The sequence below is a fragment of the Canis aureus genome, chromosome 18 (assembly GCF_053574225.1).
Source record: "Canis aureus isolate CA01 chromosome 18, VMU_Caureus_v.1.0, whole genome shotgun sequence".
In the NCBI taxonomy this organism is placed as follows: Eukaryota; Metazoa; Chordata; class Mammalia; order Carnivora; family Canidae; genus Canis; species Canis aureus.
In genome coordinates this window covers 52,736,204-52,750,115 of record NC_135628.1, presented here as the reverse complement: position 1 = coordinate 52,750,115, position 13,912 = coordinate 52,736,204, and the positions used below count along the sequence as shown (strand labels likewise).

The 13,912-nt window shown below is 50.0% G+C and overlaps 2 protein-coding genes and 1 long non-coding RNA gene across 3 annotated transcripts in view; 1 reads left to right on the top strand and 2 right to left on the bottom strand.

The window, feature by feature from the left end:
- SND1 (staphylococcal nuclease and tudor domain containing 1) overlaps nt 1-13,912 on the bottom strand; it is a 420,919-nt gene that overhangs the window by 58,096 nt on the left and 348,911 nt on the right. The gene's annotated exons all lie outside the window — the stretch shown is intronic.
- LOC144289028 (uncharacterized) overlaps nt 1-13,912 on the bottom strand; it is a 79,476-nt gene that overhangs the window by 38,564 nt on the left and 27,000 nt on the right. The window lies entirely within an intron of this gene.
- Nucleotides 474-4,075, top strand: LRRC4 (leucine rich repeat containing 4). The gene is made up of 2 exons (XM_077857230.1): nt 474-1,303; nt 1,476-4,075. Exon 2 carries the CDS (start codon nt 1,576-1,578, stop codon nt 3,526-3,528), a length of 1,953 nt encoding a protein of 650 aa, XP_077713356.1. The 5' UTR covers nt 474-1,303; nt 1,476-1,575; the 3' UTR covers nt 3,529-4,075.

Sequence of the window (13,912 nt, the reverse complement as noted above, 5' to 3'; positions counted from 1 at the left end):
GCATCACGCTAATCTTCTCCCCAGAACACTATGCGTCAGCAGTACATTCACGTTCTGACTGAAGGACAAAAGGATGAGAGAGCAGTCTGCGTGGCTGCTGCCTGCAACACCGCGAGCCCGGCGCGAGGAGGAGACGGTGGGCGCCGAGCGCAGGGGCCCCGCTGCTGCCGCCGCCGCCGCCGCTAGCAAGCGCGGACCATGTTCTGGAGCTCCGGAGCGTTCCCCGCAGCCGCGACCCCCGCTGCTCACGCCGCCGCCGCCGCCAGCGCTCGGGCCGCTGCAGCAGTCCGCAGGCGGCGCAGCCTCTGAAGGCGCCGCGAGCCGAGGCCCGGAACTCGCTCCCTCAGCACAGAGCCGGAGCCGGCGGCGCGCCGGGGGCCCGGCTGCGGCGGGCGGCGGCGGGCGGTTGCGCGCCACCAGGGGCTGTGGCCGCTGCCGCCGCCGCCGCCGCCGCCGCCGGACCCGCGCCCGCCCCCGGACTCCCTGAAGGGGCCTTGCGGTGCGGGCGCGACCCGGCCGCCGTGCGCTTCCCCGGGCAGCGGACCTGGTCCCCGCGCTGCCTCCACGCCGCTGACCCTCAAGGGGCTTGGACGAACTGCTGCTCCTCGCGCCGGCAGACGGCGAATTGGGAAACTGAGCCCAGTTTCGGTCTTTTTAACCCTTAAGAGAAGAGGCGAGGAGAGAAGGGGGTGTGTGTCTGGGGAGGGCGAAGGAGCCGCGCACACCACCTCTTAACTCTCACGGCTGCAGCAGCTGCCTCGGGCCGGGAGCCGCCGACACACGGAGAGGGGGCAGCGCACGCAGCGGCAGCTGCTGGCGAGCGAGCGAGAGAGCACGGCCTGGGAGGCTTCAGGGTGCCCCTCAGCCCCGCCGGGTGGCAGCCGCGGGAGCGGGCCGGGGGCGCCGGAGGCAGGCTCCGGCGATGAAGCGGCTTCCCCCGTGGCTGGTGCGAGCCGGTGCCAGGGTCCAAGGACAAAGCGGCGAAGCGCTGGTGGCGCCGCTCCTCGGGCTGAGGGGGGGGCATGCACCTGCATAGCCCGCCGGGCCTTGGCTCTCCCCCGCGCGCCTCAACGCCTCAACTCCGCCGCTTCGTCGTAGCCTGCTCCGGATTTACTAGAAGCCATTTTGTCTCCCCCACCCCTCCCCTCCCCTCCCCTCCCCTCCCCTCCCCTCTGCCCTCCCCGCCCCCTCGACTTCCCCCTTTTGTTAATTAAAACTAAGAAGTAAGAATGGCAACGACGTGGCCGGCTCCGGCTCCGGTGGAGAACGCTTAAGGACACCACGCCAATCCCTTCCTTCCGAGGTAGGTGACAGCGACTGGATGGGGATGGTTGCCACGGGGGAGAGAAAGTCTCAGCTCTCTGAGGGGTTGCCTTGAGGGGGGCTGGAGACGCTGGCCACGCTGTCGTTGGGCATGTTTTTTTCCGCCGGTCTGCTCGTCTCTCTAATCGCCCCCTCCCCACCTCCTTCTCCAGATGGAAAGAGGAGCTCCTAGCTCATTTAAGCCGGGGTAGGGCTGGTTCTCCTTTCCGAGCCAAAATCCCAGGCGATGGTGAATTATGAACGTGCCACACCATGAAGCTCTTGTGGCAGGTAACTGTGCACCACACCTGGAATGCCGTCCTGCTCCCCGTCGTCTACCTCACGGCGCAAGTGTGGATTCTGTGTGCAGCCATCGCCGCTGCCGCCTCTGCCGGGCCCCAGAACTGCCCATCCGTTTGCTCGTGCAGTAACCAGTTCAGCAAGGTGGTGTGCACCCGCCGGGGCCTCTCCGAGGTCCCTCAGGGTATCCCCTCCAACACCCGGTACCTCAACCTCATGGAAAACAATATCCAGATGATCCAGGCCGACACCTTCCGCCACCTCCACCACCTGGAGGTCCTGCAACTGGGCAGGAACTCCATTCGGCAGATCGAGGTGGGGGCCTTCAATGGCCTGGCCAGCCTCAACACCCTGGAGCTGTTCGACAACTGGCTGACAGTCATCCCCAGCGGGGCCTTTGAGTACCTGTCCAAGTTGCGGGAGCTCTGGCTTCGCAACAACCCCATAGAAAGCATCCCCTCTTATGCCTTCAACCGGGTGCCCTCCCTCATGCGCCTGGACTTGGGGGAGCTCAAGAAGCTGGAGTATATCTCAGAGGGCGCTTTTGAGGGACTGTTCAACCTCAAATACCTGAACTTGGGCATGTGCAACATTAAAGATATGCCCAATCTCACCCCCCTGGTGGGGCTGGAGGAGCTGGAGATGTCAGGGAACCACTTCCCTGAGATCAGGCCTGGCTCCTTCCATGGCCTAAGCTCCCTCAAAAAGCTATGGGTCATGAACTCACAGGTTAGTCTGATTGAGCGGAATGCTTTTGATGGGCTGGCCTCACTTGTGGAACTCAACTTGGCCCACAATAATCTCTCTTCTTTGCCCCATGACCTCTTCACCCCACTGAGGTACCTGGTGGAGTTGCACCTACACCACAATCCCTGGAACTGTGATTGTGACATTCTGTGGCTAGCCTGGTGGCTTCGGGAGTACATCCCCACCAATTCTACCTGCTGTGGCCGCTGTCATGCTCCCCTGCACATGCGTGGCCGCTACCTGGTGGAGGTGGACCAGGCCTCCTTCCAGTGCTCTGCCCCCTTCATCATGGATGCACCTCGAGACCTCAATATCTCTGAGGGTCGGATGGCGGAACTTAAGTGTCGGACTCCCCCTATGTCCTCCGTGAAGTGGCTGCTGCCCAATGGGACAGTGCTCAGCCATGCTTCCCGCCACCCAAGGATCTCTGTCCTCAATGACGGCACCTTGAACTTTTCCCACGTGCTGCTCTCAGACACTGGGGTATATACATGCATGGTGACCAACGTGGCAGGTAACTCCAACGCCTCGGCCTACCTCAATGTGAGCACGGCCGAGCTCAACACCTCCAACTATAGCTTCTTCACCACTGTCACAGTGGAGACCACCGAGATCTCACCTGAGGATACAACGCGCAAATACAAGCCTGTTCCTACTACATCTACAGGTTATCAGCCGGCATATACCACCTCTACCACGGTGCTCATTCAGACCACCCGTGTGCCCAAGCAGGTACCCGCAACAGACACCAATGATAAGATGCAGACCAGCCTGGATGAAGTCATGAAGACCACCAAGATCATCATTGGCTGCTTTGTGGCAGTGACTCTGCTAGCTGCCGCCATGTTGATTGTCTTCTATAAACTTCGGAAGCGGCACCAGCAGAGGAGTACAGTCACAGCCGCCCGGACAGTTGAGATTATCCAGGTGGATGAAGACATCCCAGCGGCGGCGTCTGCAGCAGCAACAGCAGCTCCATCCGGTGTATCAGGTGAGGGGGCAGTAGTGCTGCCCACAATTCATGACCATATTAACTACAACACCTACAAACCAGCACATGGGGCCCACTGGACAGAAAACAGCCTGGGGAACTCTCTGCACCCCACAGTTACCACAATCTCTGAACCTTATATAATACAGACCCATACCAAGGACAAGGTACAGGAAACTCAAATATGACTCCCCCTCCCCCAAAAAACTTATAAAATGCAATAGAATGCACATACACACACACACACACACAAGACAGCAACTTTTGTACAGAGTGGGGAGAGACTTTTTCTTGTATATGCTTATATATTAAATCTATGGGCTGGTAAAAGAAACAGATTATATTAAAATTTAAAAACAAAAAGTTAAAACAAAACTATTTTCTAACTTGTAAGTTCTATTTAAAGGGGGAGTGGGGTTCTTGGGAACGCTGTGGGGCAGAAGCCACAAGTCAACTTGCTATGATGCCAGAAGGGATTTCTGATCTAAGGTTGAAACTAAGATGAACTAAAACAACAAACATCCCTAAAGAGGCAGGGTGTGGGCTGCTGAGGGGTGCGGATGGGGTGGGGGGCAGACGGTCATTTTTTAGAAGATGCTTCATAGCATACAGGACTACCCATTTCTAGAGACACCTTTCTTAAGCTGAGAGCTGTCTTTGCAAATTTCTCTTATTTTAAAAATACAAAAAAAAAAAAAAAAGAAAAAAAAAAGAAAAAAAAAAAAAAGAAAGAAAGCACCAAGAATTTGTACTGTGCTAAGTGTTGCGAGGCAATAATTTTTTTTTTCATCAGAGGCCAAGGGGAAGATAGACGTGTAAATGTATTTTAAACAGGAAAACCACCAAACTTCAAGTGACTCCTTAAAGGGGCTCAGTCCTTCTGTCTGTCTGTGTGCACAAGTCTCCTTGGTTTGTGCACTGGGACACGCGTGCGACCCGCCTGACAGCGCACCTCAGGAGGGAGCAGAGAAGGAAGGGAGCTGGCGTAGCTCTCAAATGCTTTCCCACTGCACCAGATTCCTGCAGATGGGTTTAACCCACTCTCTGCAAGGCATGTGTCTATTCAGGGTTTCCCTTGAGGGAGGAGGCCCCTGAAGGGGGTGCGGCAGCAGAGGGGGGACAGGAAAGGAGAGCAGGAGCAGACAGAATGGATTCATAGGAGGCCAGAGATTAGCATTGTGCTATGTCCACCTGTTGTTCCTGGTATCTGACAAATGATTGTAGACAATGATGGCATTTTATGATTTTGCTTTTTATAAAGATTTTGTTTGTTTTAAGGTGGAGAAGGAAGAGAGGCTGGGATTGGGGAGCTTGGGGGAGTGGAAGCTTTTCTCATGCTTGTGATTTGGTGACTATTCTAAATGCTGATTCATTAGGGATTATTACAGCTGATGTCAACTGGTTGTGGCGGTGGGGTGGGGGCAAAACACGGGTGGAGAGAGTAAAAGGGCACAGGCTCATTTAAAGTACGATGAAGCCTTGAATCAACAGGATGGTTCACAAAAAAGATGTGAGATACACAGTTAAAACAAAAGTGATACACATGCACACGAGAAGTGAGTTCTGCAAGGAGTCCTGTTGAATGTAGCGGAATGGGGGGAAGGCTTCCCTCTTCCAGGCCTACCTCAGGAGGAGGTGGAGGAGAAAGGGAAGGGTGTGGGTGGTGAAGGCAGAGATCTCTGTTATTCTGGTCCATTTAATGCTGTAACTTCTTTCATTTATTATTTTAGCTTTAAAAAGAAATAAAGGGTTCAGATTTGAAAGGGGTGGGATGGGTGGGGTGGGGAATGCCAACAAAAGAACACTGATTGTAATGTGAGAAAAGTGTATTTTTGTATTTTAATAAATATTGTTCAATTTTTACTTCAATGTCCCTAAAGGGTTAAATTGAATAAGATCCTATAGGTTCTTACAAGCATCAACCAAGTCTTTTCTACTTAAAGATAAAAAGGGGAGGGGAGGGGAGAGGTAAAACCGGAGGGGAAGACAATGTGAAAAATGCTAAAGCTGTCAACAATCTTTCCTTAGCTTAAATAAAAGCACCCCAATATTAGCGCACCTTCCATAAGCTAAGTGTGTTGGTACCTGGCTTTGTTGGGGCTAGAACCAAATTCCTGATGCCCTGGAAAAGCAGGGGAAATGGGTCAGCCTCAGATCCTGGGACCAGGCCAGAAGTTAAATGCCACCTCAGCAGAAGCTGCTGGTCAGGCAGCACCGGCTCTACCCAGGGACCCTAGGGGAACTGGATTTAAGAGGTCTGCAGCAATGCTGTTTGGCTTCAATTTCCCACAGGCACTGTTCCTTCCGTTCTCTGGGAGCCAAATAGCCAAACGCGTCTTGGTGGTGGTGGGTATCTGTCTCCTGATGCTTCCCCAGTGATAATGTCCAGGGAGTCTGCATGAACTGGGATCCTGCGTCTCTTCAGCGCTTTTATACTACTGCAGGGAATCGGGACTGAGTGGGTGTGATCTCTCTGGCACTGAACAAGGAGAGAAAGGCAGGCAGCACTTTGCAGCAGCTGGCTAAGAAAGGGCCAATTCTTAATCCCCTGGGCATATACAAGTCATTTCTGGGTATCAGTGTGTGTGGCAGCATGCACGCATGGTGCACAATTAGAAACTGCCACTCACATTTCTGGGCTCTGAATATATATTTCTCTCTGTCTCTCCTTTACCAGCTTACCCCCAATACGACAAGGAAACTGCAGCAGAGTAAAGGGTGGGACTTGGCCAGGACCAGCTGAAGAAAGGATGTGGGGCCGATTTGCTCACGCCTCTGCTTTTGTGACAGCTACTTGGATAGTTAGGGATTATACAGTCACTCTGGAATGAAGAAGTGTCTGTGGCTGTACCAGAGGTCTGAGGGGAGGGATATAGAAATGGTCTCAAAACATTCCTGGGAAAGAGTCCTAAGGACAAATGCATGTGTCCTGGGGGCTGAGCACGTTGCCATATTGGGATCTGAGGGAGAAGTGCTTTCCAGAAGGAAGATGAAAGAAGGTGGGGGAGACTGAGAATATGGTTCCTGGGTGTAAGCGGCCTTAGAGCTGCAAGGGTAGTTTGCTTTCCCCACTGGGCCCACTCCTTGACCTGGGCAGTATTGCAGGTTGTAGAGTGGCAGGGCTCCACTGCCATAATGTTGGGTATATCCTCTTTTGTAGCAGGCACTTGGGACAGCTTTTCAGAGAGGAGTCCCAGGAGCACCGAGAGTACAGCCTTTCATGCCGTGTTGGTGACTCATCCTCAGGCCTGGTGGCCAAGCTATAGGATTTGTTACTTGAGAATGGGACATGGGTTGGTAGCTCTTCAGGGGAGTAGCTGGAGCAACACATTAGAGGGAAAGACCGCTGCTGATTATATGCAGTTAGAGAATTTTCATTAGAGAATTTTTTAAAGGACATGAAAGATCATTTATTTAGTCTAGAGGTGGGACTGAAACCCAGATCTCCAGACTCCCAGGTCAATGTGCCTTCCTCACTCAGGCTCTTCTGGGCCTTTAAGAACCCAGTTCTTTCCTGGCTGATATGCAGTGAAAATGGGACCTTCCTACAGATACTGCTGTGTTCTCTTCTTAGTGGTGCTCAAGCTCCTTCAGGACTGGCTCTATTGCCCTCTCAGGACTGACCAGAGTTCTTACCACAGGGGTCCCACACAGCTGGCCCAAGGGCCATGTGTGCTCACTAAGGACTGCACATAACAGCTTCTGATTCTGAGGTTCAATGGCAGACAGCTGCCAGAGAAAGGGTGACCTAGGTAAGCAGGGTATTCACAAAGGGAAAGGTAGCTTGGCCTTCTCCCAGACCTCAGCCTTGGAAGCTTTGCAGAGTAGAGGAGTGGCGGAGGTCTTAAAGGGTCTTAAAGGACTGATCAGTTTAAGTTCTCCATAATGGAATGGTTTCTGCTTATTTGGCTCAACAATGAGACTACTGGGGGAGGCTCCTTCCTCCACTAAACCTACCCCAGCCCCAGTCCTTCAAGTGCCATGCTGAGGCTGCCATTCCCATAATCTGCTCTAGGCCTTTTATCACTCTCTAGTGTTGTGCTGCATCTTTTTATCAAAGGAAGGAGAGTAGACCGGACACTTTCAAGGCCTAGAGACATTAGCTTTATCATGGCTGTTTATCATGTTGAGGCCAGCAACTTGCTGGGTGGAACAATGTAGTAAAGAGTCCCTGGTAAGACAATTCCTGTTGTTGGTGGGGGAAGAGGTCCAGAATCCATGACCATTAATAATTAATAGTAAAGATAAAGAGCTCTGGCTTACTTCTATGGAGATGGACATCAACTAGGAGAGGGCTGAGGGGGCCTTACACAGCCCAGACTACTACCTGAGAGGGCCAAAGCCCACAATTAAGGCCCCAACATTTTACTGCAACAAAGCAGCAGGGGATTAAAATTAGAGGAAAAGAAAGAGAGAGAGAGAGAGAGAGAGAACATTTATATCCAAACATATGTCTGATTTTATCTCCTCTGCTGGCACTCAGCACTCCATGCCATCGGCTAATGCAGGCACTGTTCACGCCATTTCTAAATCCTGCCTCAGCTGAACTGCAAAGGCAGCTTTTGGCTCAAAAGCACCTCTCCTGGTCTCTATCATTCAGAAAATACCCTTTACACCTGAGAGGGTGAAAATGGTTTGGGCTGTAGATTAAGGTTGTTTTCATCTTTGTTTTTTTTTTTTTTTCATCTTTGTTTTAAATTAAAATGAAGTGAGACGTCTGGGTGGCTGCCTTTGGCTCAGGGCGTGATCTTGGAGTTCCGGGATGGAGTCCCGCATCGGGCTCCCTACCTATATGGAGCCTGCTTCTCCCTCGGCCCATGTCTCTGTCTCTCTCTTTCAGGAATAAATAAAACTTTTTAAAAAATTTTATAAAAAAAAAATAAAAAAATAAATTAAAATGAAAAATTGTTTCTTGGAACAGGAATAAATGCTTCAGGAACCAGATCAGTGAAACATACATATTTGCAAAGCAACACAGCACAGTGCTTTCAAGTATAGACTTTGGATCTGGTCTTTTGGGTTGAATCTCAGCTCCATCGCTTACTACCTGTGTGACAAATACTCAGTTTATTCATATGTAAAATGGACATAGTAGTATCTGCACTGCACCACCTCATAGGTTGTTTGAGAACTGAAATTATATAAATAAAATCACACCTAGAATAGTAACTGACATCATACAGTAATTTTGTATTGCTGGTAGTTATTTTTTTTTTTTTTTTTTTTTGCTGGTAGTTATTTGATGATAAACATAAGGATACAGACCAACTGACCAGCCTTCCTCAGTCAGTACCTCTATTCTAGAACCTCATCTGTGCCCAAAGAGAGAATATGCCTACTGAGCTGTTCCAGAGAGGAAGGATGTTTATTGAGAAGTCTGGGACAGTGGGACAGCACTATCTATATAAGCCCAGACCCAGTGAAAAAGAGGAGTTGTACTTTGGTCCCCAGGAAGGCAATGCCTTGTGCTCTGTTCCCTAATTCAACTCTCTAGCTGGCCCAAGGCACCATTTTTAGTCCAGGATCAGATTACCTTCCCCCGAGGTAAGCCAGAAGAAAGGAAAGGTGCTACTGTTGATATGATGCACAAGCTGAGGGTTGGGCCAGGAAACATTTATATTGGAAACCTCGGTCCTTTACTGAGAGTACAAACTTCTTACAGTCTTCTTCACCTCTCCTTGTTTCTCTGTCGGGGTGCCTTACGAAGGGCGGGGGGAAGGGTAAGGCCCCAGGAAGGAGAAGGCAGCACAGAGAGGAGCTATCAGGGCCTTAAAACAGAATCAGAGGGCTTGGAGAAGATAATTAGGTGGAAGAAAAAGTACCATAATTTGAGCAAGCGAGAACAGAATGGAGCTACATGGCAGATGCACAGGCTAAGGGTCTGCAATGCAGTTAAGGAGGAAGCCAGGGAGATTCCTCTGTCCTAGCAAGCAAGAGGCTGGCTGGACCCTGGATGGGGGAGGACTGTTAGTGTGAAATCCATGACATAGAACGGAAGTGAAGAAAAGCAGGGAGATCAACTTTCCAAGAGAAGCCTAAGAGAGAATGCATTTTGATTTCCTAATGAGTGGCTAGAATTAGATTTTAGGATGATCACAGGTTTTTATCCTCCAGAACATGCCAGCTCTGTCAGTACTTGGGGCAAATCACCTACCCACAACAGTCCTGTTCTCTATCCCACAGACTGTCCACTGCTTGGGGGAAGCAACCCAGCCTTTAGGACTGTAATCTAATCCTGACCCTGACCAGCTCACTCAGAGGTCTGCTCTGAATCTGATCCTTCATTTCTATTAGGGCAAAGTCACAGGGGGACAGAAGAGGGTGGTGCAAGTCACTATTTATCCACAAAAGGAATATTACTCCAGAGGGAGGATATTATATAAATTGTGTTTTCCCGTAAAAATGGTGATGACTTTCAGTGCACATGGATGCTGGCAGTAGGTCAGAGAGATTAGGCTGAGGCCTGTAGGGGATATCCCTGGGAGAAGCTCTCTTTCTTTCTTTCTTTCTTTCTTTCTTTCTTTCTTTATTTATTTATGATAGTCACAGAGAGAGAGAGAGAGAGGCAGAGACACAGGCAGAGGGAGAAGCAGGCTCCATGCACCGGGAGCCCGACGTGGGATTCGATCCCGGGTCTCCAGGATCGCGCCCTGGGCCAAAGGCAGGCGCCAAACCGCTGCGCCACCCAGGGATCCCGAGAAGCTCTCTTTCAAACAGTGTTATCATTTGAGAGGATGGTGTCTTCCCTAACTTATCCCACTAAAATTTTTGACCCTCCAGTGGGAAGCACTGAGATGAAAGCTGCTCTAATGCCAGGTGTAGGGACAAGAAGGAGCGAAGTAGGATTTAGGTACTTTCATGGTCATTCTGTGCACCTACGAACAATACTAGAACAATTACTAAAGTTTTGATTACTAATATACCAAAGGAACAGTCTTTGATCCACTTGTTTCTTTAATACCCATGCACCTCCTTATAACCCCATTAATAAGCAGCATCCTCCAATTTCTTATATCAGGTTGTTTCCCTCCATAATCCCCATCTGAGTACAATCATTTGCCATGATAGGACCTAGGACATTTTTGCAAGATCCTTCCATTCTAGAAGACTGGTGACTCTTTCTTCCAACAGTTCTCATGCGGTTTCCTCTTCCAAAGCAAGTCCTTCATCTGTAGTCTTTTCAAGTTCCTTTAAGGTCTCACCTCTGGTTTCCCTATATCTGCGCTGGTGCTGATTTAGTCACTGGATAAGTCACTCTACCTGCTCAATGAGTCAGCAAGGATGACGGAGAAGGGCTTTTATACACTAACCGGTCTCTAGGCAAAGGTTGGTTTCCTGGCCTCCGGCTACTTCCTAGAGTCTTCATAGCCCTGGCTTCTTCCCTTCACCTACCTACTCAACCAGATTCATTAAGACCATTCAGACAGCTTGTCCCACTCAGATTCCGCCCTGTAGGTGAATTGAATGAGTTCCAGGCAGCTCTCCACAGAGGCAGGTCACTGCCCTGATAGCACAGCAGTGTTTGTAGGAATGCTCAGTGTGTCCCTCACAAAAGGCCCAGCAAAGGTCCAGGGATGGAGCTGAGGCCTCAGATACTAACAGATTGTTTCTGCAGCCTACCAGCTGCAGTGGTTACAAGTTCTAATCTATTACCATTGCAAGAAGACTTAATTTCTGGACTTAAAGGAAGTCGGATAATACTTTATCCTATTAGCTTTGCCTGTGTGAATTGACAATGGCTTCCTTCTGACATGACAGCATATTCTTCCAATTCATCTCTTTAAGGGGATGAATTGGGAGAGTCTGGAGTAAGGAGGGAGGGCAAAGGAAGAGACTGCCAAAGGAATCAGGAAAAGAAGACAATCTTTTAATTAGAAATGGGAAGGGGGGCTGGGAGATATCTGGCAAGACTGAGATATCTCAAAGCACATTTGCATTTCATTTTGTTATTCTGATGAGGCAAATGATTGCACCTACTGGGTGTACTGTGTGCGTGTATGTCGGAAGAAGGTTCTGAAGCCACAGAGAAGTATGAAAACAAGAAGCATAAGGAACTGGCCTATCCCAGTGTTCTTGTTTCAGCCTGCTGTGCCTGCAGGGTAGCTTTCCCTTTCCTTAGCTTTCCCTCTGCCACATTCCTGTTTTAAGTCCACATCTGCTCTGACCAATGGTATCATGCCAGCTGAGGGCACCTTCACATCATGGGTGTGTAATCAAGGCTAGCCAACCTCAGGATGGCAAGACACTTAAGATAGAATGATGATTTATAGCTTCAAAATTCAAAGATGTGGAGGCAGAGAAGGGAATCTCCAAGTTAATTTAGAAAACTTTTTCTATTTATGAGAAAAATGAAGGCCAGGGAGATGTGACTTGCTCAGGTATCACACAGCTGATGATACAGAGATCAGATCTCTGGTCTTTGGGTTCCCAACTCAGCACTACTACGGAACACCAGCAGGACCACAGTGACCGACAAATCCAGGGGCGCTATTTACAGAAACTACAAAATGATTAGTGCCTGCTGGAGTTTGCAATTTTGTACAGTCCCTTACAGTTGGCCTCTAGGGAGAAAAGGGGAAAGCCTTTCACACCAGTACCTTATCTGGGCTTGATTCTCTGACACGGTGCCTACTCATGACATCGTTCAAATAGCTGGAGCTGAGAAATCAGGCAACTCTTCCTTTCTCTTCAACCAGACACGTTCCAAGGCAGGTGAATTCTGATGGCAGCCCAAACAGGTAATAAATTAAAAGGAGCATTTGTTGCTTATGCCACCCCCCGACCTTCCCCTACAAGAGCAAAGAACTGTAAGATAAAGAACATGTACTCCTCTGGTGCAGGGAAGGCATACAGAAGCTAAATCAGGTTAGAGGTCTGTTCAAGGTCAAGATGACCACTGGGGAAGCAGAGAAGTCTGGAGTCCTGCTTCCACTTCTCTTGCCTTCCCTGGTACTACATAAACAAGGGGACCCTTGCAGGGAAAGCTCAGACAGCTCAGGTTGACTCTGGGGCCTTCTCTGAAACCTGGTCTGGGAAGCTAGTAAATGTCTCCTCTTCCCAGCCATGTCAATAAATCCTCTCTTGGGAAATGGAGTGGTCCTGGCTATAATTTTATCACATACATTTAATTAGAATCTGTCCTTTCATGATGGTTTCAAGCCAAGTCCCAATAGAAACATTCTAAAAGAACAGCCGCTATCAACCAAGGATCTTTTAACCAAGTTAATTTAGCAGAAATTTGCCATCTTGGATGGGATAGCGATAGCAGTACCTCTCTGACTTCAAAGCTGGGAAGAGAAGGGAGGGGGGAGAATGCAGGAAATAAAGAAGAGGGCGGGGGCTTCAAGCAAATGAGTTTTCATCTATTAGGAGTGGTAATTTCCGCTAGCTCCCCTAGAGACTGGTCCCCTTCAATAAAGGCTTGATACTAATGATTCCCACTCCTAAGCAAAAGCCTGTGTTCTGCTGGTGTTGAGACAAACTGTGCCAGAGAAATTCCCTTTCTCTCGGAGGTGCTGCTATCATTATGCAGGAGAGATTAGCCAGCCAGGAGGATATGCTCTTGGTGGGGAGCGAGGGTAACAGGAAAGTGTGCTCTTCTCCAGTGGCCACGGTACTGCTGACCTAGGATAGAAAAGGCTGGGTGGGAGGCTAGAGGTCAGTGAGAAGATGAAATGGGCAGGCACTCTGACAAGAGAGAGGAGACAAGAGAAAGTGAAAGCTTAGGTACCCCTGAGGAGTGATGGTCTCAATGTGAGACTAGCACTGGTGGGCTGAAAGGCAGAGGGAGGGCTCTGGAGTGTGGACTGTGGTTGTGGATTGAGCTTGGACACAATGGACAAAAACTGAGCATTTGAGAAGTAAAACATGGTGATAAGTTTACTGAATCAACCTCGAGTCCCTAAATATGGATCTTTTCTAAAAGTACAGGGATGTGGGCCAACACAGAAATTGGGTTGATAGCTATTACTGAGGCTATGGTGTCGGTTGAAGGGGTGGGGTCCTCCCATTCTGTCCCCTCCCTTCCTATACACTGAAATCAGTGGGGAAAGCTAATGCTGTGGCTCTAGTTTTTCATGAGGCTGCTGCCAGCAGGTCTTGAGTAGGGGGTAAGGAGCCCTTATTTTGCCCCTGGTGGCTTTCTTGTGATGGAGACGAAATGCTTCCAGAGGCTGCCTCTGCCAGATGTGCCAGCAGGCAGCCCCGCCAGAGAGCCTGCAGTGCAGACAGATGCCCTGGGCTGGATTCAGGATGGTGAGACCCTTTATGGTACTGTGGCTCGGCTCTGGGGCAGTGCCAGAGCGGCAGGGTAATGTTCCTCAGCCAGATTCATCCCCTCCCCCGCCAAACTCTTCAAATATGTGGGCCATGGAGGGAGGCAAATTTAATTAAATTACTATGTCATGGGCTGCCCTTTCTGGGCAAGGGCTAAAAATGGGCTCACGCTGACATGCAGACCCATTTGTGTACACAGAGCATGCATTTCTTTGTGCTTGGGCTGTCAGCAGCTGGATGGGGTTGGCAGTGCCCAGCGCTGGCCCTACTGAGATGGACCCTTTGCTGCAGCAAGGC

Coding starts and splice junctions, on each gene's coding strand:
- LRRC4 (XM_077857230.1), top strand. CDS start 1,576: ATGAAGCTCTTGTGGCAGGTAACTGTGCACCACACCTGGAATGCCGTC.